Genomic DNA, 25,360 nt, shown 5'->3' with positions numbered 1-25,360 from the left:
ATATACACTAAAGTAGACAGACTAATATAAAGAACACCGTGTACCTAAGAGCCAGCTTCATGGCCTATTTTGTTTCACTAATACTCCTATCCACATCTCTCACCCCCACATCTTATTTTAAAGAAAATTCCAGTCATTTTATCATTTGGTTTATAAATATTTCCCTAGGTATCTTTAAAACTTGTATACACTCTTTGTGTACACATAAGAATACATCTAAGATAAACTCCAAAATGTGGATTTCCTGGGTCAAAGTGGAGCTGAATTTTGCTTTACCACACTTGTTGCTCACTTGTCCTCCACAGAAATGGTGTGGATTTATTCTCTCATCAACAGTAAATCAAAGCACCTGTTTCCCTCTATCTTTATCAAAACAGCATATTGTCAAACATTTAATCTTGTCTTTATATGGAAAATTGTATCTTAAAATCTTATTTGTGATATTGGATACTCCCTTGTACGTTTAAACATCATTCATATTTCTTTTTTTCTGTGGAAATCTATGTATGTATCTTGTCTATTTTTCTCTGAGCTGTTGAGCTCTTTCTTATTGATTCCTTTTGTATTATGGAAATTAGACCTTTCTTGGTCATACATCTAACACATATTTTTCTCAGTTGCTATTTGTTATATTTGTTCACTATGCAGAAATTTTAAGATTTCTATTTGGTCACATTTATCAATATCTAGTTTTATGATTTCTGGGGTTTATATCCTGTTTGGAAAGTTTTGCTTCATTCCAACCTTACTTCTTTCTCTTCCACGTTTTATTCTAGTATTTTTTCTGCTTTTCTTTTTGCATGTAAATATTTGTTCTGTTTAGAAATAATTTTGATATAAAGATGTCAAAGGCATCCAGTATTCTCCACCCACATATCTAGACTAGTAGGAGACAGAAGTCTTTATTCTATAATTAGAAAGCAGGTATGGTTACAAAATCAGATATCCCGAAAGGGATCATCTACTCCCACGGCATAAATGCTAAGTCCTTTGCAGATTTCAGGTTTTGGTGAAGGGAATGGGCTTAGAGAATGAGGGCACGTAAGGAAGGAGACGATGCAGAGAGAAGACTGGAGTGTCTCACAGAAAGGTTAACTTTTCCTAATTCACAATCTGTAAGCGCAGTGAAAATCCTAGTGAGCACCCCAGCCTATGCCAGGCTTCGTGCACAGGAATTCAGGGGTGCCCAATCCCGACAAGGACCTCCTCCCAGAAGTCTCGTGAGCTGACATAACCTTCTCATGAAGTTCCATCAGGACCCCCCACTAGGACGGGGTGGACCCTGTGGAGTCCAACACCTTGGGCTCAAAGGCCTCTGCCAGAGCCACCCGGCCTGTCAGCCAAGCCGAATCTGAGGTGTCTCGGGGAAGGAGAACCTGGCCGACTCCTTCTGCTCGCGGGGTGCGACGCTGTCACCCTAGAGGGGCGGCAGAGGCCGCTCTTGACATTTCTGCCGCAGGCCCGGGCTCCGGGGGAACCTACCGGTCACGATTGGGCCTTGGGCCCCGCCTCCGGCTCACGCCAAGGGACAGGGCGGGGCGGGGCGGGGCCGGGGGCGGGGCCTAGGCTAGGACGGGGCGGGGCCGAGGGCGGGCTGGAGGCGCCCGGGGCGAGGCGGGGCCGACACCGGGGCGGTCGGCGCCCGAGGCCCCGCCCCGCGTCGCGTCTCCGGGCCCCGCCCCGCCCGCCCCCGCGCGGCCCGCCAGCCACTGCGGGCTCGGGCGGGAGGCGGCGGCGGCCTCCCCGCCCCTTCCCGCCTCTCCTTCCTGCTCGCCGGCCTCCCGCCAGCCGCCGGCCGCAGGGCGAGGGCAGAGGACGCGGGTGGAGGACGCCGGGAGCTGAGGCACCGAGCGGCGGCGGCCGACTGAGGAGAGATGCTGGGCGTGGCGGCAGGAATGACCAACAGGTAAGGGCCGTACCCCGCCCGGCGCCCGGCGCTCGGCCCCGCCACGTCGGCGGCGGACGCCCCGGCCTTCTCGCGGCCTGGCGGGCCGAGCGCGGGCGGCCCGGCGGCCTCCTCCGCGCCGCTCCCGCCGTGGCAAGCCGTCGCCGAGCCGACCCGCGCGGGCGCCCGGGCCCTGGAGACCCCGAGCGGCTGCTCCCCGCGGACGCCGTCGGCGCGCTCGGAGCCCGGCTGCCTGGCGGTTCGCGGGAGACGTTCTGACGGATACTGTCGATGTGTCCGGTGGATCATAAGCGCTTTGAGGGCGAGTGTTGTTTCAGTTCTGAGCTAAGTATCCGACAACAAAGATTGGTTGAGTGAATAGTTATGTTCTAGCAGTTGGAATATGATAATAGACCAGCGGTTCTCGCACATCTTGGTCTTAGCACCCATTTTAAAAACGGGAAGGAACGTTGCTTATGATAGTTCTTAATTCATTATAAAACAATAAATCCATGAAATGTTAACATACATAACATATTTGTATGAAAATAGTATTTTCCTAAGCAAAAAAATTAGTGCGACGAGTGGCATTTTTTGACATTTTGCGGATCTCTTAACTGTCTGGCATAGTAGAGAGCCTGGACTTTCCTGTCTGCTTTGCATTCAGTCTGTCGCGATGTGTCTCGATTGAACCATGCGAAGAAAATCTGGTCTTACACAGATATGTCGTTGGAAAAGGGAGGAGTATTTTAATAGCTTTTTCGTGTTGTGGGTATTCTTTGTTACTACACCAAAGCTAGGTAAGTGGTAGTTTCATAGAGATTAGTGTGGATGTGGGATCTGAAGCCCCACCAGGGCACTTTGCGCACTCTGTCACAGTAAAATTCACTGCTCCATCTTGCAGTTTGAATGGACTTGTACCCACTGTAATGTCATGTGTTTGTCATTTGGAAAACATGGATTCACGGAGTTAGGCAGATCTTCCAACTGCTGACACATCTCGTTATACGATGTGGCTCAATAACATGTTAACGTTACCGCTGATTTCATTAGAAACGTCTTTAGGTATTGGGAAGCTGGCAGACTCAAGGTGGTGGATACAAGTTTTTCAACGTTCGAATTTTCGGTTGAAAGCTTGATTTTCATTATTGGTAGGAAACTGTTGCCAATTTTTTCCCTCAAAGTGACAGGCTCACCTTGTTCAGTTTCAAGAAATGTCTGCCAAATGCAAGTCTAAAAACTATAGTCTGTTATTCTTTCCAGTAAAAATGTTATATTGTAAAAACACATAATTGAGCTCATCACTCAGTCACACCTGCTTTTCCCGGAGATGCCGTCTCACTCTGGTATGCAGCAGACCTGCTTTATGCTGACTTCCCCCTTCATCACAGGTAACAAAAAAGAACGTCAAGGGTCGGGACTTAATAACATTAGTAATTTGTATTGCTTCATGAAGGACATTTTTTCTTTTAAAAAATTATTGAAAATTAAGTTGATACAAAATTTAAAATATATGTAAGATATAAAGGATAATGATACACTGGATACACAGTGTAAGTAAAGAACATAGCAGTTTCCTTTAAAGACCCTTGAACTCTTGCCCGATCTAGTGTCCCTCCTTGATCACATCTTCTTCCCATCCTGAATTTTCTATTAGCAATTTCTTATCCCTTTTTTTGTGGTATAAGTACATACATATTGTTGTGTGATCCATCATCACCATCCATCCATCTCCAGAACTCTTTTCACCTTACAAAACTGAAACTCTGTACCATTAAACCACAATTTCCAGTTTTCCCCACTCCTCACCCCAGCCCCTCTGCCCTATTCCCGCCTGTTTTGACTCTTCCAAGTACCTCATAAGTATTTGATCATACAGTATTTATCTCTCTGTGATTGGCTTATTTTACTTAGCATAATGTCCTCATGGTTCATCCATGTTGTACCATATGTTAGAATTGCCTTCCTTTTTATGGCTGAAGAATATTCCATTGTATGTATATACCATTCATTTATTTTGTTTATTCTTTCATCCGTTGGTGGACACTTGGATTGCTTCCATGTTTTAGCTATTGTGAATAATGCTGCTATGAACATGGGTGTACATTTTTTTAATTGAAATTTTTATTGAAATAATTATAGATTCATGTGCAGTTGTACAAAATAGTACAGAGAGATCCAGTGTATTCTCCCACTTTCCCCCAATGATAACGTTTTACAAAATTGTAGTATACTAGTGCAACTGTGATATTAATAGTAATACAATCTGTGAATCTTATTCAGATTTCCCCAGTTTTACTTGTAGTCATTTGTGTATGTGTATTTAGTTCTGTGTAATATATCACAAGTGTAGGCGTGTGTATCTACCACCACAGTCAAGATATAGAATAGTTGGTTCCATCACCACAAGGACCCCACATGTTGCCATTTTATACCCATACCCACCTCCATATTCTCCTCCTCCTCCTCAAATCACTCATCTGTTTAACATTTCTAAAATTTTATCGTTTCAAAAATGTTATATAAATGGAATCATACAATATATAACCTTTTGGGATTCCCTTTTTAAAAAACGCAGCTTAATTCTCTGGAGATTCATCCAGGTAGCTGTGTATATCATAATCTGTCCCTTTTTATTGATGAGTAGTACTCCATGATGTGGGTCTGTGACACTTTAACTGTTCACCTGTTGAAGGACATTTGGGTTATTTCCAGTTTTTGGCTTTTAATAATAAAGCTACTATGCACATTTGTGGACATGTTTTTCTGTAACTATAAGTTTTCCTTCCTCGGGGATACATGTCTAAGAGTGCAGTTGCCAGTGGAATGGTAATCTCGTGTTTAGCTTTCTAAGAAACTGATGGACTTGTCCAGGGTGGCTGTAGCATTTTCATCAAGGACACTTAAAAGGTAAATTGGCATTCTTTTCCTGCAAGTACATGGAGGTGAAGAATTGTGTTACAGTACCAGTGCCGTGGTTAGTGCTAAGAGGCCAGCAGTTATACCTACTCTTGCTTTTGCGCTGTTGGTGCAAGTGTCAACACAGAGCAAAAGGCTACAGCAACTTCCTAGGAACTTCTTAGCATTCTTATGAAAATAGTTTTGATCTCCAGAGCTCTTGAAAAGGTCTTGGAGACCCCCCAGGGTTTTGAGACCACACTTTGAGAACCACTGTTAATGAACTAATCTTAAATGTTGAGGGGGTTGTAGATGTTTGGGGTATTTAAAAAGGAATATATACAAAGATTTCTCTTAAAAATATGTGTTGAATGCTTGTTGTAGTGTGTGCTTTCTAGTTTTGGGGAGGTTTTTTTTTTTCCCCCTGCTTTATCTCCCCAACCCCCCCCCCCCCCGTACATAGTTGTATATCTTAGTTGTGGGTCCTTCTAGTTGTGGCTTGTGGGACGCTGCCTCAACGTGACCTGATGAGCGGTGCCATGTCCACGCCCAGGATCCGAACCCTGGGCCGCCGCAGCGGAGCGTGCGAACTTAACCACTCGGCCACGGGGCCGGCCCCTGTTTTGGGGAGTTTTAGTGGGACTTAATAACTAAGACTTGAAGAACCACTGTGGAAGAAGCAACTTTCTGCCCTTAGGATTTTTCTTGACACAGTGGCCAGTGTTATTATGAAGAGGGAAAATGTCATGTCAGAGAGTGTCTTCGTATATCTTCACTGCTCTTTGCTTGTTTGTGTGATGAAGAAATTGAGCTCTTAAGTTTTAAGAAAACTGCTGAAAATTTGGTGGTAGAAAAAATATCTTTGGTCTTGGTGGAATAAATATCTTCAGTTCTGTTTGTTCTGTGCCCTACAGATGTAGAGAAGACCATCAGGACTGAGCTGTCTCGATTTTTTTAATCATTCCCATCCCTTTCCTTTGTGGTAACCCCTTGAACCATCTGAACAGCTCTTTCTCTTGCTTACTGTGGGGACAGTGCGTGAGCTTTCCTCTCCTTCTAGAGGGGGCCTTTCTGCTCCTCTGCTGGGTCAGAGAAACTTCAGCAGCTACAGCAGATTGGTAATGGGAGAGCAGAGGTTTACTCTGAGGGTCTCTATTTTCAGTGATGTTGTGTTTGTTCTTAAGATAATTATTTAAGTAAACCTCAGTATAGGTCATGTTCTTAGCTAGGGTTGTACTTAAATAGAAGGAAAAGCATCTCAAACCATTTGTTGATTTTACATTTCTCGTAATTATGCTTTAAGCTGCAGTTTCCCATTCACAGGAATATCATCTACATTACATGCTGGACTGTTGCCGTGTTGTCTTCCAAAAACTTTAGTCTTAAGTTACTTGAGAAGCAAGAGCTGCACTACCTGTTGCCACACTCTGCGTTCTCCTGCAGCACTGTTTTTATGCCCCCTCGTGCCCACATCATCTCCTCTCTCCCATTAGCTCTCGTCAGACAGCTCCACACCGGAGCTCACTGGGGAGAGAAGGGAGCATTTTCCTGCGTCTTTGTTTCATGTTGGAGCATATTTTGGATCTTGATGAGTCCACAGTCACATTTAAATAGGGATTGGGAAGCTGCAGAGAAATCAGGCACTGAATAGTGCATTCTGTGTAGTAGGAAAAGGCTGCTAGGGATGGAGTTTGAATGCCTGCAGGTGTGTTAGGGGTGGGAGACCCAGGACTCAGTGTTAGAACATCTACAAGTCTGGAGCCTTACTGGGATGTCTGAGAGTCAGGTGACATCAAGTCAGGTAAAGGATAAAAAACATTTACAAAAAAATGTTTATGTACATAGAAACAGTTCTCTTCGCACAAAAATAGAATCATAGAGGCCGGCCCCGTGGCCGAGTGTTTGAGTGTCCTTGCTCTGCTTCGGTGGCCCAGGGTTTCACTGGTTCGGATCCTGGGCATGGACATGGCACTGCTCGTTAGGCCATGCTGAGGCGACATCCCACATGACACAACTAGAAGGACCCACAACTAAAAATACGCAGCTATGTACTGGGAGCTTTGGGAGAAAAAGGAAAAATAAAATCTTAAAAAAAAAAAAAGAATCATAGTCATACTGTTCTGCAATGGCTTTTTTTTAGGATTTAAAAAATTGTGGTAAAATATACGTAACAAAATTTACCATCTTGATCATTTTCCAGTGTGCATTCAGTGGCATTAAGTACCTTCACATCATTGTGCAGCTATCATCACAGTCTATCTCCAGAACTTTTTCATCATCCCAAACTGAGTCTCTATGCCCAATAAACAATAATTCCCCACTTCCGGTAATTGCTTTTTTAACTTAATAAGCTATCTTAGAAGTTTTCCTGTGTGGCATATCTGGATCTGTCTTATGTTTTTCACCTTATTTTTCATGGCTGCCTATTTTTTCATGATATACATGTGATATGATTTACATAACCAGTCCTCAGTGGACATTTGGGTTCCAGTTTTTTATTATTACAAACACTTGGGACATCTGTGCCACTATTTCCGTAGGAGATCCTTGAGTGCTAAGTGGGTGTGTGCATGGATGGTTGGGCCCATGTTCCAACCCCAGCCCTGTCCTTTCATGGCTCTGTGTTTGTGCCAGTCAACCTCTTTAAGGCTTAGTTTCTTAATTTATAAAGTAATACTACCTATCTCAGAGAGTTGTTGTGAGAATTAAATATGAAGGCAAATATAAACATTTCTGAAAGGATGCAAATGAAATTATTAATAAGTGTTGCCCCTGAGGAGGGAGTCTAGGAATCTGGGGAGTCTAGGAACTAGAATGAGAGGGAATTTTTTATTGTATGCCTTTTCGTACTATTTTGATTTTTTAAACCAGGTGCATGTTATAATTTTTAAGGACTTTAACATCTGGCCAGGAACCTAGTAGATGCTCGTTTAATGGGAACTGTGGTTATTGATTTTTCTTACTACCCTGGTTCTTTTCCCCAGTCAGAAGTTACACCTTCTGACCTCACCATGTCTGTTGATGGCACTAACATAGTTACATTTGGTGTCTTCTTCTTCACTCCCAAATCCCCATTCTTGCTGAGTTCCTACCTTAGAATTTTCTTTTGATTGCATCCTTTTCTTCCTCACTCCTTTCTTACTGACTTCATTTTCACCCTGGTCCTGATTATCTTTCAGGTGAATGTGAGATAACAATATTAAGGCTGGGAAAGACTTTAGAGAATGCAGAATGAAATCCATGTGCATATTAAACATTTGAGGTGAAACAAATAATTTTGTATGTGTTCCTATTTTTCATTTAAATGTGGATAAAGTACAGATTCCTTTAAAGGGGTTATGGAATTTTTGGCTGCATTTTTTTAGTGTATGCTTTAACATAGACTAAAAAGACAATTGTAGTAATGCGAAGATCTAAGAAATTTGTTTAACATTTAAAAAATGGCTTTATATGTTAAAAAGTATCTACTAAATTCGTGCACTAAATACTTTAGTGGGTCCACTGCCATAGTCCCCTGAACCGTTCCTTTATTTTATAGGTCAGGCATTGCCTAGAGAGGTAAAATGGAGACTCAAGGCCGCAGAATGCGTTAATAGTAGGGTTAGGACTGGAGCCCAAACCTTGCAGATGGTGTGGAGTCCCCTCTGCTGTGCTCTGCTGCTTTGCTCTATTACTTCATTGAAATTGCATTGTTATAGTTCATTACATATGTATTTTATCTTTCCATCTATATTGTAAATGCCTTGAGGGCTGAGACTTTGATATATCTGAGCCCCATTAACATAGTAATTGTGAAAGTGTCTGAGTAAATTATTAAACGTTGCCCCAGAATTGTTCTATTACGAAGGTCCTGAATGTCACCTCTTTCGAGTGGATTCCTTTCATGAAATGCATTCTTGGGGACATGGTATTCCTTGGCACACATGCTGGTGATTGTAATTCCTCCTCCCCGGAGTCCTAGGTTTTCTCACTCACCCATGTCCACTGTCCCCACGTGGCACAGTCTGAGAGAGTCTTTCCTGTTGACGGGCATCTTTACTGATGCATCAGTTACCAACTAGTTAAACAAATTGTGAGTTATTTCTCATTGGAAAATGTAGTAGTCATTGTTTTGTTTTTGTGTGTTTGTTTTTTATTTGTAAAGCTGGGCACACTGCTATCCCGTATAGAATCTGCCTTCGGTAGGCATTGGGTAGGCAATTGCTGTGTCTACCATAGCTGGTTGTTCCTCCTCCTCATTGCAATAGATTCAGCAGATTCTTTTTTTATATGCAAGGCACAGTGCAGGTGCAGCTGTGGAGATTCAAAAGGTGAATAAGATGTTGTCCCTGCTCTTGAGAATCTTTCAATTTAACTGTTCCGTCATTCATGTTGGTTCCAGATTGCCCTAAAGCACCACTTTGGTCATAGCACCCCTCTTTTCAACATATTAGGAAGACTTCTTATTGTTTATCAAATGCAGTTCCAACTCTAGAGCTTGGAATTTTAAGCTGTTTGTGGTCTCGCCCAGCCCATCTCTATAGCCTTGTCACATACTGCTCCCTTAGTCTTCATTTCACTAAACTGAACATTTGCCATTTTCTGAAACTCTCTGGTGCTTTCTCATCTCAGTGCTTTTGCTCCTGCTGTTCTCTTGGGCCAGAAAAACCATCTTCTGTGTCTTCTCTGCACTTGGGGCCACTTCTCCCATGAAACAGTGAATTCCTGGAACATTTGTTGAGCCCTTGTGTGCTAGGGAATTATGGACCCAGAGTGTGTATCCGTTCTCCAAAAGCATTTTGACTTCTTTTTTGGTTATCAACTTCTGTTTTATATTAGCGTTACTTGCATATGTGTCTAATCTTTTCTGCCATATTGTAATTTCTGGAAAATTCCTTTACTTAATCAAATTTGCTAAATGTCCAAAGAAAAACAAACTAGACTTAAATGAGCTTTATTTCTCCTTTTGTTCCTTCATTTGTTAGTGAATTGAAAGGTTCAGAGCTGGCCCTGCTTAGTGCCTGTGACATCGTTTGAATAAACTCACAAAACTTTGAGTAAGACAAGATAGCCTTCACATCTGGTTTAAGTTAAGTCTATAGTGTATTTATATAGTAGTAGCAGAGCCCCGACATCCACGGAGCACTGGGAAGAAATTCAGATATTTAGTCATGCTTGTTTAGATTATTTCATTTCACAGCCAGGCCACTCTTTGGAACACTGTCTTGGTAATAACCACTTTTATTAATGACCTACTTTGACACAAGTGCTTTAAAGATGTTAAACATCTCCATAACAAATGTTACCTTCACAGCCACACCATGAAGTAGGGTTTTTTAATGCTTATTTTACAAATGAGAAAACTGAGCTCAAGAGGTTAATAACTCACCAGGTGACACAATTAGTGACAGAGCTGGGGTTCACACTGAGCCTGTGTCCCCTTACTACAGGGTCTCCACACTGCAGAGCCCTGTGTCTCCTTGGTTCACTCTTCAGAAGTGATCTTAGCTCCCTTGTTCTTTTTCTAGGTTTCAAGGCTTTCTCTTTGCATGCCCAGCCAAACTGTCCAGTTTTATTCACCACTACTCTTTGTTTAGCTTACATCATCTTGTTGCCAGACATATTTCAGTCCTTTCTGAACTTGGTTTTTCCTTTTTTGGAGGGTAGAACGTCCGAAATCTTACTCTCAAGACCCAGCTTGAGCTTTCTTTTTCACCTTCTAGGGAGCATAAAGCATAAGAGTAAATTCTTTACTTAAATTTAGTGTGTATGCATATGTGTGCAACACACAAACTTCTGCTATTTTCATGTTGAACTCTTGGCTGTGCTTGCATATGCTATAGTGATATTAACAAATTTGGAGCATATGTTCCAATCAGTGTGTGTCCATTGTGTATACTGTACTGTGCTGTAAGCCGTGGAGCATATAATTATAATCAGGTGAGGGATCGTGCATTGTCTATCTTGTATTGTAGCTATTTGTGTACAAATACTATAGAAGTTAAAGAAAGTCTTTTAGAAATTTAAAGGAGGAAATGATCGTTTGTCATTAGTTATTAAGATTTATTATTATTTTTTTAAGGCATGAGGACCAGTCACATATTTATTGAGCTCTCTCAGGAGGTAGAGATGTGTCAGTCATGGCAGTGTTCCACCAGAGACCTGATTTATTTGGAATGTTGTAGGGGAAATTAATGAATCAAGCAGAGCATTGCTCTCAAAACATGAGCTGCAGACCACTCACAGCATGGGGTTCATGCTAAAAGTGGAGATTGTTTGCTCTCATCCTGTACGTTTGGGGGAAGAAATATCTTGAAATCTATACCTTTAAATTTTTTATTACAGAGAATTTCAGACATATACAAAAATAGAATAATGTATTCCTGTCTGCTACCTCTCAGCTTCAATAATTATTGACTGATGGTAAATCTTTGAGGACCAATCTTTTTTCACTCCTCTCTCTCCTATGTCATTTCATAAAAATTTTAATATGTACACTTAAAAGATAAGGAGTCTTCTAAAAAACTTTTTAAACATAACTACATTATCACACCTGAAAAAGATTGCTAATAACTCCTTGATGTGATCAACTAGCCAGTTAGTGTTCAATTTTCCGTTTATCTGACACATCCATTTTATTTTTTATTTTTTCCAAATTGGGATCTAAATAAGATTCACACATTTTGATAGCTTGATAAGTCTTTTAGTTCCTTTTAGCATATAGGTACTGCTTCCATTTTTAACCCCCCCCTTGCGATTTTTTATGTGAAAGAAAAAACGATTGAGTTGTTTGTCTTGAAGAATTTCCTACAGTCTGGATTAGGCAGATTGCATGCTCAGGGTATAGTTTAACATCTTCTTTTGTTTCCTATATAGCCTATAAATTGGTAGTTGGATCAAAAGAAGCAGTTCTCAAACTTCTTGGTCTCAGGACCGCTTTATACTCTTAAAAGTTATTGAGAACCCTGAAGAGCTTATTGATATTTGCTGTATTTTAAATTTAATAAAGCGTTTGTATGTTAACATGACTAACGTATTTTATAATTATTTTTCAAAACAAACAAAAATATTGAGAAGAGTGGCTTAAAAAATTTTTTTTTGCAAATCTTCTTAATGTCTTGCTAGAAGACAGCTGGCATTCAGTCAGCTGAAATTTTGTAATATTTCATGTCACGTAGCTTCTGAAAAACTCCACTGTGCACTTGTGAGATAATGAGAGTAAAAAGGCACATAACATTAGCCTTTTTTTTTTTAAAGAGTGGCCCTGAGCTAACATTTGTTGCCAGTCTTCCTCTTTTTTTCTTCTTCTCCCCAAAGCCCCCCAGTCCATAGCTGTATATTTTAGTTGCAGGTCCTTCTAGTTCTGCTGTGTGGGATACCACCTCAGCGTGGCTGGATGAGTGGCGCCATGTCCATGCCCAGGATCCGAATTGGTTAAACCCTGGAACCCCCAAGTGGAGGTTAAACTTAACCACTCGGCCATGGGACCAGCCCCCAAATAATGTTGATTTTACTGTTGTTAGGAAAATTATTTTGACTTCTAGATCTCCTTGGAAACTGCTTATCTAGAAGCCTGAAAAGATTCAGGTTTGATCCCCACACCACCCCATAACTACATGATAGATGGTGAAGGGTTCTTCCGTTAGAAGGTATGTAATGTCTGGTTGTGTTTCTTTTTGTGATTTTAGCAGCTGTTGATGATCAGTGCTCTAGATGGGAGGTTGGCAAACTTCTTCTGTAAAGGGCCGGATAGTAAATATTTTCAGCTTTGTGGGCTGTATTGTCATTTCCACAACTGCTCAACTGTGCTGCTCATGCCAGCAAAGTCCAAGTGGGAAATCTAGACTTGTGCCCTCACCAGGCTGGAACCTGGCACCCCAACACCCAGTCAGAGTGGGGTCAGGGAAGGCCAAGTAGGGAACCAATACTTTCATCCTCCCCAGCTAGTAATTACTGCCACCTCCATTATCACAGTGTCAGTGGAGACAATGTGGGGAACTGGAACTCTCATCCTGGCCCAGCAGTAACAAGAAGTCCTCCTCTTAGATGTCAGCTGAAGCCACACGGGGAACCTGGACTTCTGCCTCCATCTGGCAGTAATGAAGGATCCCCCACCAGAGAGGTATCAGAGAAAACCAGTTAAAACAGAAAGTTCAGATAAGATCCAATCTCATAACAATATGGAAATGTCCATGTTTCGTTAGCAGATCATTTGTCACATCAACAACCAGGAAGATCTTAAAGTGAATGGAAAAAAAGACAATAAATAGATACCAACACCAAGGTGACAGAAATGTTGGAATTATCTGGTAAAGATTTTTAAAGCAGTCATGGTGAAAATGCTTTAGTGAGCAGTTATGGAGACGCTTGAAACAAATGAATAAATAAAAAGCCTCGGTAAAGAAATATAAGATATAAAGGAGATCCAGATGGAAATTCTGCAACTGAAAAATGAAATAACCAAAACAAAAAGCTCAGTGTATGGGCTCAACATTGGATGAGTTCAGCTGGAGGGGACAGGGGAAAGAGTTGGTGAATTGGAAGATAAAGTAAGAGAAATTACCCGGTGTGAACAACAGAGAGAAAATAGACTGAGGAAAGAAAAAAAAAGAACAAAGCCTCAAGGACCCGTGGAACTATAACAAAAGAGCTAATATTTGTGTCATTGGAATCCTGAAAGGAGAGTAGAAATGGTGGGGTTAAAAAGCACTAGAGGAAATGATGGCTGAAAATTTGCCAAATTGGCAAGAAACATACACCTACAGATTCAAGAAGCTGAGCAAACCACAAAGAGGATAAACCCAAAGAAATTCAGGCCAAGACACATCATAATTAAACTTCTGAAAACTAAAGACAAAAATCCTGGGAAGCAGTCAGAAAAATGACACCTGACAAAGTAAAGACACCTTACGAAAGGAAAGGGAAAGAATTCAAATGACAGCAGATTTTTTATTGGAAGCTATGGAGGCCAGAAGGAAGTGGCACACTGTTTTCAAGTGCCGAAAGAAAAGAACTGTCAGCCTGGAATCTTATATGCTCTGAAAATATCCTTCAGGAATGGAGAAGACTCAGGATATTCTTAGATAAAGGAAAACTAAGAGAATTTGTCACTAGCAGATCTTACCTCCTTCCCCCCAAAAATGGGTAAGGGAAGTTCTCCAAACAGAAAGAAAATGATAAAAGAATAAACCTTGGAACATCAGGAAAGAAGAAAAAACATGGTAAGCAAAAATATGGGTAAATACGATAGACTTTCTTTCTCTTTTTGAATTTTCTAAATTATGTTTGATGATTGAAGAAAAATTGTAACACTGATGTGAATTTAAATTATGTAGAGAAAATATTTAAGACAAATATTATAAACGGAACATAAAGTGGGGTACAAGGAGATAAGTTTTGTATACTTCTCTCAAACTGGTAAAATGATGACATCACTGGACTCTGATAAGTTACATTTGTATATAATTTTATGCCTAGAGCAACCACTAAGAAGCTATTCAAAAAGTTATACTTAGGGGCTGGCCCAGTTGCTGAGTGGTTAAGTTCTCATGCTCCACTTCTGCAGCCCAAGGTTTTACCGGTTCGGATCCTGGGCGTGGACACGGCACTGCTCATCAAGCCATGCTGAGGCAGCATCCCACAAAGCACAACCAGAAGGACCTACGACTAGAATATACAACTGTGTACTGGGAGGCTTTGGGGAGTGGAAAAAAAAAAGACTGGCAAGAGATGTTAGCATGGGTGCCAATCTTAAAAAAAAAAAAAGAGATACACTTAAAACTATAGATAAATCAAAGTGAAATTCTAAAAAGTGTTAAAGCAATCCATAGGAAGGCAGGAAAAAGCAAGTAGAAACATAAGACAGAGAATAAACAGAAAGAAAAAACAAAATCACAGACTTATGCCCCAACACATGAATAATTACATTAAATGTAAATAGGCTAAAAACACAAATTAAAAGACAGAGTTTGACATAGTAGATTAAAAAACATGACCCAAATATATGCTGTCTACAAGAAGCTCACTTCAAATACGATTAAGCAGAGTGAAAGTAAAAGGATGGAAAAAGATATATTATGCAAATCAATCAAAGGAAATCAGGAGTGACTATATTAATATATCAGATATTAGTATAGATATCAGATAAAATAGACTTCAGGGCAAAGTAAATTACCAGGGACAGAGAAGGGTGTTATATAATGATAAAGGGTCAGTCCATCAAGAAGATGAACACCTAGCAATCCCAAATATGTCTGCACCCAACAATGAAGCCACGAAACATGAGAAGCAGAAAGCAATAGAACTAAAAGGAGAAATAGACAAAAACATTTATAATTGGAGACTTCGATACCCTTCTCTCAGAAATGGACAGATCTAGCAGGCAGAAAATTAGTAAGAACATAATTGAACTCAACAGCACCATCAGTCAACTGGATATTGACCTCTATAGACTATTTCATCCAACAACAGCAGAGTACACATTCATCTCAAGCTCACATGGAATATTCACCAAGACAGACCACATTCTGGGCCGTAGAATACATCTTACCTAATTTATTTATTTACTTATTATTTATTTATTTGTTTATTGGTGAGGAAGATTTGCCCTGAGCTAACATCCATTGCCAATCTTCCTCATTTTTTGCTTGAGGAAGATTAGCCCTGACCTAACATCTGTGCCAGTCTTCCTCTATTTTCTATGTGAGATGCCTGCACAGCATGGCTGATGAGTGGAGTAGGTCCGCACCCGGGAACTGAACCCATGAACCTGGGCTGCCAAAGTGGAGCATGTGGAACTTTACTCGGCCACAGGGCTGGCCCACATCTTACCTAATTTTAAAAAAATGGAACCCCCATATAATGTCTGCTGTCAGACCACAATGGAATTAAACCAGAAGTCAACAACAGAGATAAAGCTAAAAAACCACAAAATACTTGGAGATTAAAACACACTTCTAAATAACACATGGTTCAAAAAACAAATCTCACCAATATTGCTGATGAACATAGATGCAAAAATCCTCAACAAAATTTTGGCAACCCAAATTCAGCAGTACATCAAAAGGGTCATACATCATGATCAAGTGGGATTCATGCCACAGACACAGGGATGGTTCACCATCCGCAAATCAATCAATGTGATACACCACATCAACAAATTGAGAAATAAAAATCACATGATCATCTCAGTAGATGCAGAGGAAGCATTTGACAAGATCCAACAGCCCTTTATGATAAAAACTCTTAACAAAATGGGGATAGAAGGAAATTACCTCAACATAAAGGCCATATATAACAAACCCACAGCCAACATCATACTCAGTGGGCAAAAACTGAGCACCATCCCCCTGAGAACAGGAACGAGACAAGGATGCCCCCCTCTATTACCACTCTTATTCAACATAGTACTGGAGGTTTTGACCAGAGCAGTTAGGCAAGAAAAAAGAGTAAAAGGAATCCAAATAGGGAGTGAAGAAGTGAAACCTGCTGTTTGCAGTCGACATGATTGTATATATAGAAAACCCCCAAAAATCCATCGGACAACTAATAAAAATAATTAACAACTACAGTAAAGTTGGAGGGTACAGAATCAACTTAAAAAAATCGGTTGCTTTTCTATACTCCAATAACTAACTTACAGAAGGAGAACTCAAGCATACAATTCCATTTGTAATCACAACTAAAAGAATAAAGTACCTAGGAATAAATTTAACCAAGGAGGTGAAGGGCTTATACAGTGAAAACTATAAGACATTATTGAAAGAAATTGATAATGACATAAAGAAATGGAAGGAGAGTCCTTGCTCATGGATTGGAAGAATAAACATAGTTAAAATGTCCATACTGCCCAAAGCAATCTACAGATTCAATGCAATCCCTATCAGAATCCCAATGACATTCTTCACGGAAATAGAGCAAAGAATCCTAAAATTCATATGGGCAACCAAAGACCCCGAATTGCTAAGGCCATCCTGAGAAAAAAGAACAAAGCTGGAGGTATCACAATCCCTGACTTCAAATTGTACTACAAAACCATAGTGATCAAAACAGCATGATACTGGTACAAAAACAGGCACACAGATCAATGGAACAAAACTGAAAGCCCAGAAATAAAACTACACAAATACGGACAGCTAATCTTCGACAAAGGTGCCAAGAACATACAATGGAGAAAAGATAGTCTCTTCAGTAAATGGTGTTGTGAAAACTGGACAGCCACATCCAAAAAAATGAAGGTAGACCACTATCTCACGCCGTACGCAAAAATGAACTCAAAATGGATCAAAGACTTGAAGATACGTCCTGAAACTGTAAAACTACTGGGAGATAATATTGGTAGTACACTCTTTGACATTGAACTAAAAAGGATCTTTTCAAATACCACATCCTCTCAGACAAGGGAAACAAAAAATAAACAAGTGGGAATTCATCAGACTAAAGAGCTTCTGTAAGGCAAAAGGAACTAGAATCAAAACAAAGAGACAAGTCACCAATTGGGAGAAAATATTTGCAAATCATATATCTGACAAGGGGTTAATCTCCATAATATATAAGGAACTCACAACTGAACAATAAAAAAAACAAGCAACCTGATCAAATGAACAGACATTTTTCCAAAGAAGTTATACAGATGGCCAATAAACACATGAAAAGATGTTCAGCATCACTAATCATCAGGGAAATGCAAATCAAGACTACACTAAGATACCACCTTATGTCTGTTAAAATGGCTGTAATCATTAAGACTAAAAATAACAAATGTTGGAGAGGGTGTGGTGAGAAGGGAACCTTCATACACTGCTGGTGGGAATGCACACTGGTGCAGCCACTATACAAAATGGTATGGAGATTCCTCAAAAACCTAAAAATAGAACTACCATATGACCCAGCTATCCCACTACTGGGTATCTACCCAAACCGTTTGACATCAACAATCCAAAGTAACATGTGCAACCCTCTGTTCATTGTAGCACTATTCACAATAGCTGAGACATGGAAGCAACCCAAGTGCCCATCGACTGATGATTGGATAAAGAAGATGTGGTGTGTGTGTGTGTGTGTATCACACACACACACACACACACACACACACTGGAATACTACTCAGCCAGAAAAAGACAAATTCATCCCATTTGCAATAACATGGAAGGACCTAGAGGGAATTATGCAAAGCGAAATAAGCCAGTCTGAGAAAGACAAACACCAGATGTTTTCACTCATATGTGGCATATAAACAAATACATAGACAAAGAAAACAGTTCACTGGTTACCAGGGGAAGGGGGTAGGGGGTGGACACAAGGGTTGAAGGGGAGCACTTCTGTGGTAACAGTCAAGAAATAATGTACAACCAAAAAATCTAAAATCAGTAATCTGTTTCCACCTTAGGAAACTAGAAAAAGAAGAGCAAATTAAGTCCAAGTAAGCAAAAGAAAAGAAACAAGAATTAGAGCAGAGATCAATGAAATTGAAAACAGGAAATCAGTAGAGAAAAATCAGTGAAACTGAAAGCTGGTTCTTGGAAAAGATCAATAATGTTGCTAAGCCTGTAGTCAGGCTAACTAAGAAAGAAAGAGAGAAGACACAAATTACTAATATGAGAAATGAAAGAGAGGACATCACCACAGATCCCATGGAAATTAAAAGGATAATAAAGGAATACTATGAACAACTCTGTGCCCATAAATTTGATAACCTAGATGAAGTGGACCAATTCCTTGAAAGATGCGATCTGCCAAACTCACATAAGAGGAAATAGATGATCTGAATAGCCCTGTATGTATTAAAGAAAATGAATCAAAATTAATAACCTTCCAAAACAGCACCAGGTCCATATGGGTTCACTGGTGAATTCTACCAAACATTTTAGGAATAAATTATACCAATTCTCTACAATCTCTTTCAGAGGGTAGAAGCAGAGAGAATACCTCCTAACTCATTCTGTGAGGCTAGCGTTATCCTAGCACCAAAACCAGACAAAGACATTACAAGAAAAGGAAACTATGGACCAGTGTTTCTCATGAACATAGATGCAAAAATCCTCAACAAAATGTAAGCAAATCAAATCCAAAAAAGTATAAAAAGAATGATACATCATGACCAAGCGAAATTTATCCCAGTTATGCAAGACTGCTTTAACATTCAAAAAGCAGCTTTATTTCTTAATACCCGAATACTAGAAACAGCCCAGATGTCCTTTAGCGGGTAAATGGTTAAAGTATAGTACCTTCATATCATGGAATACTATTCAGCAATAAAAGGAATGAACTATTGGTGTTTGCAACAACTTGGGTGGATCTCAAGGGCGTTATACTGAGTGAAAAAAATGAAAAAGCCAATCTCAAAAGGTCACATACTGTGTAGTTCAATTTATATAACACTCTCTAAATGGCAGAATTATAGAGATGGAAAACGTTAGTGGTTGCCAGGGGTTAAGAAGGGGTGCTAAGTGTTGGGGCAGGGGCAGGGGCAAGTGGGAAGTAGGGTGTGGGCACCATGAGCGATCCTTGTGGTGATAGAATGTTCTGTATCTTCACTGTACCAATGTCGATATCGTGATTGTGATCTCATACTATAGTTTCGTAAGATGTTACCATGGAAGAAACTGGGTAAAGTGTACAAAGGATCTCTGTGTATTATTTCTTAGAAATGCATGTGAATCTACAATGATCTCAAAACATTTAATTTTAAAAAAATGCATTTTGCCTAAAAGATCAACAACTGTCTTCTTCCTACCTGTGCCCCATTGACAATTTTATAGACTTATTGTACCAATGTGATTTTCCCAGACAATGCATATTCTTAATTTTCACTGAAATTCTCCGAGAGTAAAAATGGAGAATGAATTAGGGTAGGGAGAATAAATGTGTTATTAGGACACTTGAATTAAATTATTGTGCTGTTCATTTCCTGCCTCATTTACCAAAAGCAGAATGAAATAGAAAATTGAAGCCATTATCTGAGTAATCCACACGCGTTGTGTTGGACCCTCACATCTCCAGAAAGGAATGGCCGAAAAGTCTTTTTTCAGTAAGGCTTTAAATCTCTTGGATTTCTCTAAGCTTCGGTCAGAAACACAGGCTGACTTTTCCAGATGCAAAGCATCTAATTGAGAACTAGAATGTTTGAAATTTGAAATGTTGGATGGAAGGGGGTGAGGAAGTTATATAATTCCTTCTCAAGTGTTTCTGGAGCAGAGCTCAGGAATAATCTTTTCAGAGCATCTGACATGTTGAAAAGGCTCTCACCTTCCAGGATTGTGCATAACGGTGCACGTGCTGGTATTGCATCAACTGAGGGAACGTTGAATTGTCAGTAATGACTTGGGTCCTTAGTAATGATTGTCTTAAATACCCTCTCTTGGTGCAGTGCTTTGGAATTTATAAAGTGTTTTGTCTTGTCCTCCAGTCCCTATCTTTCCATCTCCATTTATGATTCATCTGCCTCCTAACCCCAACTGCCCAAAAGATGTGTATTCTACACTTTTAGAGCTGTTTGAAGTTAGGACATATCTTTTTGTTTCTTCATGTTTTTTACATATCCTGTTTCCCCAATGTTTTGGGCCCTGTGGGGTCTTCCTAATTTTTCAAGAACCATCTTTTCTCTGATGTTTTCCCTGATGTTATCTTCCCTGCTTCCTCACCCTGAGAAGTGTTCCACATTCCTTTCTCTCCACTCCCCTAATATACAGTAACTCCTGTGCTGTGAAACCCGTCCCATAGGATGTAAGGCTTATTTTCTCATGTCTGCACTTTAGACTCTGATTTCCTCCAGGGAAATGATTTTACTCCATTCACCTTTGTGTTCCAAGATCTGTCAACAATGCATGGCACATATTTGGTGCTCGGTAAGTAAATGAGTTAGAGTAAATATGAACATTTTTATTTTCACATCAAGAATTGGAGATTTGGAAATTTAGAAGATGTTCTCAGGGTGCACAGCTGATAGGGAGATGCTAGAGCTGGAATTCGGGTAACTTGACTCCAAGGATGATGGTTTCTCCATCTGGGTGCCTGGCCCATTGGAGTTAGTGTACCTTCACCAGGTCCACCTTACTGGAATGAAAGGAGCCATATATTTTCACTGGTCTTTGCTGATTCATGACTACAAATGGGAAATAGCACATGTAGAGATTAAAAGCACTGACTGGAGCAAACTGCCTATGCTCAAATGCCAGCTTCTTAGCTGTTGGTAGTGCCTGACTTCTCCCTGCCTCGTGTGTAAAATGAAGGTAATGGTACTCGTCTCATATGGTTGTCGTGGAGTTAAACTAGCTACTATGTGTAAAACATGTAGAACAGTGCCCAGCACGTCAAGCACTCTGTGTATTTGCTGTTATCATATATGTTTGCTGTTATTAAAAATGGAGAAATGAAGAATTCCTTAATACATGTGATGAAAATGTAAGAACTCTTTTAGCTCACAGGCTATAAGAAAACAGGCAACAGGCTGGTTTGGCCTGTGGGCCATATTTTGCAAATGTGCAATATAGATTATTGATTCATGAGGGGGTTGCAAAATGATGATATTCTAATTTTGTTGTTTAAGATATTTCGTGTTTTAGCTGCAATACTTCTAAAAAGAGATGCTTCCTCCTCATTGATTATTTGGTAATCGTTTGGTACAACTTACAAGTTACAAATGTTATAATACTGTTCAGTCACCTACTCAATCATATGAATGTTCTCTTATGACGTATCACTTTCGTATAATACTGGACATGAGATCTGTGCTTAGAAAAGTACATTGTGGTACCTACGTAATACTTCACTTTTGTATGCTTTAGTTTTACAAGTACTTCAATTAGAGTTGAGATCCCACATTGTCTGACTTGGACCTGTGTTTTTTCCCCTCACTCTCATGCTGCCTCCCTACTCTTTCAGTGGGCACTGCTCTTGTATTATGAGCCCCTCTGCTTAGGGTGGCATCTGCTACTTCCTGGAAGCCCAGTGGAGTGGCTTCCTGCTCACATCTACTGATCCCTGTGCACTGGCCGATGGCCATGCCATGGAAGGATATAGTTAATGTTTGTGTCATTTATAGCTGAACTAGCAGAGCCTAGCTATCCATTACTTAGCAAACCTATCTCCAATTTGGATGACCCCTTTTTTAAGGCAGTAGTATAAATAGTTCCACATTAAATATCATGTAGAGTTTGGAATGTCAATGAAAGAAAATACAAGAGTCTCCCCTTAATTGGCAGTTTCACTTTACATGGTTTCGGTTACCTATGGTCAACTGCAGTGTGAAAATAATGCTACGTCACAATGCCTGTGTCATTTGCCTCACTTCATCTCATCATGTGGGCATGTATCATCTCACATCGTCACAGGAAGAAGGATGAGTACAGTCCAGTAAGATATTTAGAGAGAGAGAAACCATGTCATATAACTTTTACTACAGTATATAATTGTATTTTGTTATTATTGTCAATCTCTTACTGTACCTAATTTATAAACTAAACTTTATCATAGGTATTTATGAATAGGAAAAAAATCATAATAGATATTTAGAGTTTGGTACTATTCTTGGTTCCAGGCGTCCACTGGGGGTCTTGGAATGGATCCCCTGTGGATAAGGGGGGACCACTGTGATCTCTAAAGGGCAAAGTAAGTTGCTTATGGAGACTTTTAAAAAGCACCTGCAAATCATTTAGGTGTTAATGGTGTCTCCTTTTTTCATGAAAAACAAAACTTCTTTAATGATACTGGTGTTCGAATTATAACTTTCTCCTTGTCAGTAGTGGCTTCCCTGAGTGTAATTGTGTCTGTGTGACTGAGGAAATCAAACGGCTGAGTCAGAGTTCTGATTTCATTACAGAAGAAGAAGAAAGAATCATGGACTTCATTAGGTGGAGTTGTGTTTTGAAGTTAAATTTAATATAAATTTTGAGTAAAGTGTTTTCCTCACCCTTTGGATTACAGAGTAGCAGTTAGACTTTGACTTCACCACACGACCGTTGCACTTCCACACTTACTGATAGTGTAGTTGCACTTTAATTGCTGGGAAGTAGGCCACGTCCTATTCTAGGGTGGTGGAAGACCAGGCGGGACTTCTTTGGGAACTGCCGGTGTTCTGTACTTCATCACCGAAGGACGGTGTAGAAGAGGTGGAATTTGACAAGATTGAGGATGTCTGCCTTTTCCAAATCTTAGAACACGACGGTGAGAATCTTCAGAGGTGAGAATCTGCAGCACAGGTCAGCTTGACGACTGCTGGCTCCAAGTGGTTGGACGCCCTCTTGGGGAGCAGTTCTCTCAGTCCTGGGCTCATGGAGACAGAGGCAGAAACAGTCAGATGAAAATGACCCCTGCTAAGTCCGTAATTAGCCAGAAGGGACTTTTGACATTTTGACTTATGCCTTCTCTCCAGCTTAGATTTATTTTTTGGATGTCCTAGAAGGTAAACCATATGAATATGGGTTAAAATTTAGCCTGCTTCCTCAGGCTTAAGTTGAATGCCTCTGTCTATTATTCTAATGGGAAATTTTAGAACAAAACAAATATTCATTCACTAGTTTCAAATTTTCTCATTCAGAGAATGTGTGGGGAAAATGATGTCCAAACTATCGTAGTTTAAAGTCATTGCCCACATTAGAATACACCGATATCCTTGGGTTTTAATGGACTGTGTTAGGGTAGTTCTTTCTCTGGAATACAATGTAGATTTTGTCCCAGTGAAGCATATTTTAAGGAATATAGAGTAGTCTTCATTAGAATCTTGAGATGGAGTAATTTATCCACCAAAAAAAGAGCAGTCTTTTGTCTTAAGAGTGTGGGTAGTGATTTTTTTGTAATAGCCGTGAAACCTTTGTACATGGCTAGAGACTAGTTTTCTCTTGTTTGTTTTGTTTTTTTTTTTTTTGGAGGAAGATTAGCCCTGAGCTAACATCTGTTGCCAATCCTCTTTTTGCTGAGGAAGACTGGCCCTGAGCTAACATCCATGCCCATCTTCTTCTATGTGTGGGATGCCTACCACAGCATGGCATGCCAAGCGGTGCCATGTCCGCACCCAGGATCCGAACTGGCGAACCCCGGGCTGCCGAAGCGGCACTTAAATGCTGCGCCACCGGGCCGGCCCCATAGTTTTCTCTTTTTAAAAATGTAAGTAACAGCTTTATGATGAGCTCTGTAACATCTGGAAAATTCTGTTAGCACTTAGCCCATTTCAGGTGATTGAAGATGTTTACATGACTGAGGGTAATGATAATTAAAAAATGTGTCTAAAAATGTTTTAAAGATATATGTGTAGAACATTAGGTTTTCTGTTTTATAAGATGCGCCGCAATTACAAAGATACAACTTTGAAGTGGGTGCAAGGCTGATGTCTGACATAAGGTAGTGGTGTTTCTGGACTTAAGTGCTTTTTTTAATGCTGGGTAACCCACATCAGGAAATGAGAGCTTTCTTTTTGTCTTTTGGGCATTTGCCAGATCTGTACAAAGCATGAAACATCTGCAGATGTCTATTTAAGGCAGTTCCTTTATGCCCTGTAATAGAATGTTTTAATCACTTGTCTATTATGCAGTTGTGTGAAAGCTCCTTTAGTTTTCCTACTCTGTTTTAGAGCTGGGTCTCCCAGCACTTGGCAGGTGCTTTCCCTTTGGGAGTGTTGCTGATAAGCACAAAGGGCATTGGTGAAGTGTAGAAAGTGATGTTTAATTTTAATGCATAGCCCTCTATTGAGTTTGATAAAAGGCAAAAAAAGTTCTAGTGATTCCTCAAAATTTCAGAGGTCTGTTTTTTCCCACAAGGGTCATTTTGGGACCGTGAGACCAAACTTAAGAGTTTTCTGAACTTGAGCCCTTTTGATTTTTAAAATAAAAAACAGTCACATCTCTTTCTAATAATATATTTGATCATTTAGAATGCTTTCTGTGAAGGAAGTTGTGGTGTTAGGTTCCGGAATGTGAAGGCGGCAGCAAACAAGAGTGGATTAAGAAGGTGATGGGAATGCCAAGTGTACAAGGCTTGGGAACTTTTTAGAAATGAAGTTTTCTTTTGGTCAGTCAGGGTTAGTCATGCTTTCCAAGAGGATCCATTGCTAGAGATTAGCTAAACAGACGGGATGAAAGTCAAAATATGAGCTTGGGTTTTTTATATAAATTTTGGTAAAGGGCTTAAGTTCTAAGAATGTGGCGTTGTCCTACAAAGAGCTACTTATATTTTTGGGATGCCTTTGTATCCCACTCTCGTATAACAATGCATAGCACAGAATAGGCACTGAGTAAATACTTATTAAATGAGTAAGTAATGATGCAGTCTATTTTACTTGTTATATATGGTTTTTTTTTTTTTGGCTTAATGAAGTGTATCTCTAAATATTGCCATAAAATAATGTGAGTTAATGCTAATGAAGATACCTTTCAGTCGGCATTAAATTAGACTTTAAGGATTATTTCAGCTATACATAATTGCAGTAATACTGTGTAAGCACAGTATTTCTTTTCTTTCTTAGGAATTAATGCAGGACAGTTATTTGCATGGGAAGATGCTATATTCTGGATCAGTGAAGCTACCAGATGAATGGGTTAAATCTTTCAGATCAACATTGACATTTTTTTCTTGTAAACTTCTTCGGTTTTCCATATAAATATAAAG

The 25,360-nt window shown here is 40.0% G+C and overlaps 1 protein-coding gene across 5 annotated transcripts in view; it reads left to right on the top strand.

Moving 5' to 3' along the window:
* Positions 1-1,637: 1,637 nt before the first annotated feature.
* The window catches only part of LIMS1 (LIM zinc finger domain containing 1), a 158,546-nt gene continuing 134,823 nt past the window's right edge, over positions 1,638-25,360 (top strand). For 2 of the 5 annotated variants that reach the window (XM_070571968.1, XM_070571967.1), the window contains exon 1: positions 1,678-1,906. In XM_070571968.1, coding sequence (XP_070428069.1) covers positions 1,875-1,906 — 32 coding nt within the window. In that variant the 5' untranslated portion in view covers positions 1,678-1,874. Of the gene's footprint in view, positions 1,907-1,969; positions 2,208-25,360 lie in introns of those variants that run through there. The other 3 variants (XM_070571969.1, XM_070571973.1, XM_070571972.1) reach the window with 3 other exon arrangements.

This window comes from Equus przewalskii, chromosome 14 (assembly GCF_037783145.1).
Source record: "Equus przewalskii isolate Varuska chromosome 14, EquPr2, whole genome shotgun sequence".
Classification (NCBI taxonomy): domain Eukaryota; kingdom Metazoa; phylum Chordata; class Mammalia; order Perissodactyla; family Equidae; genus Equus; species Equus przewalskii.
The sequence above is the reverse complement of the archived record's forward strand: the minus strand, read 5'-3'. Positions and strand labels throughout refer to the sequence as shown.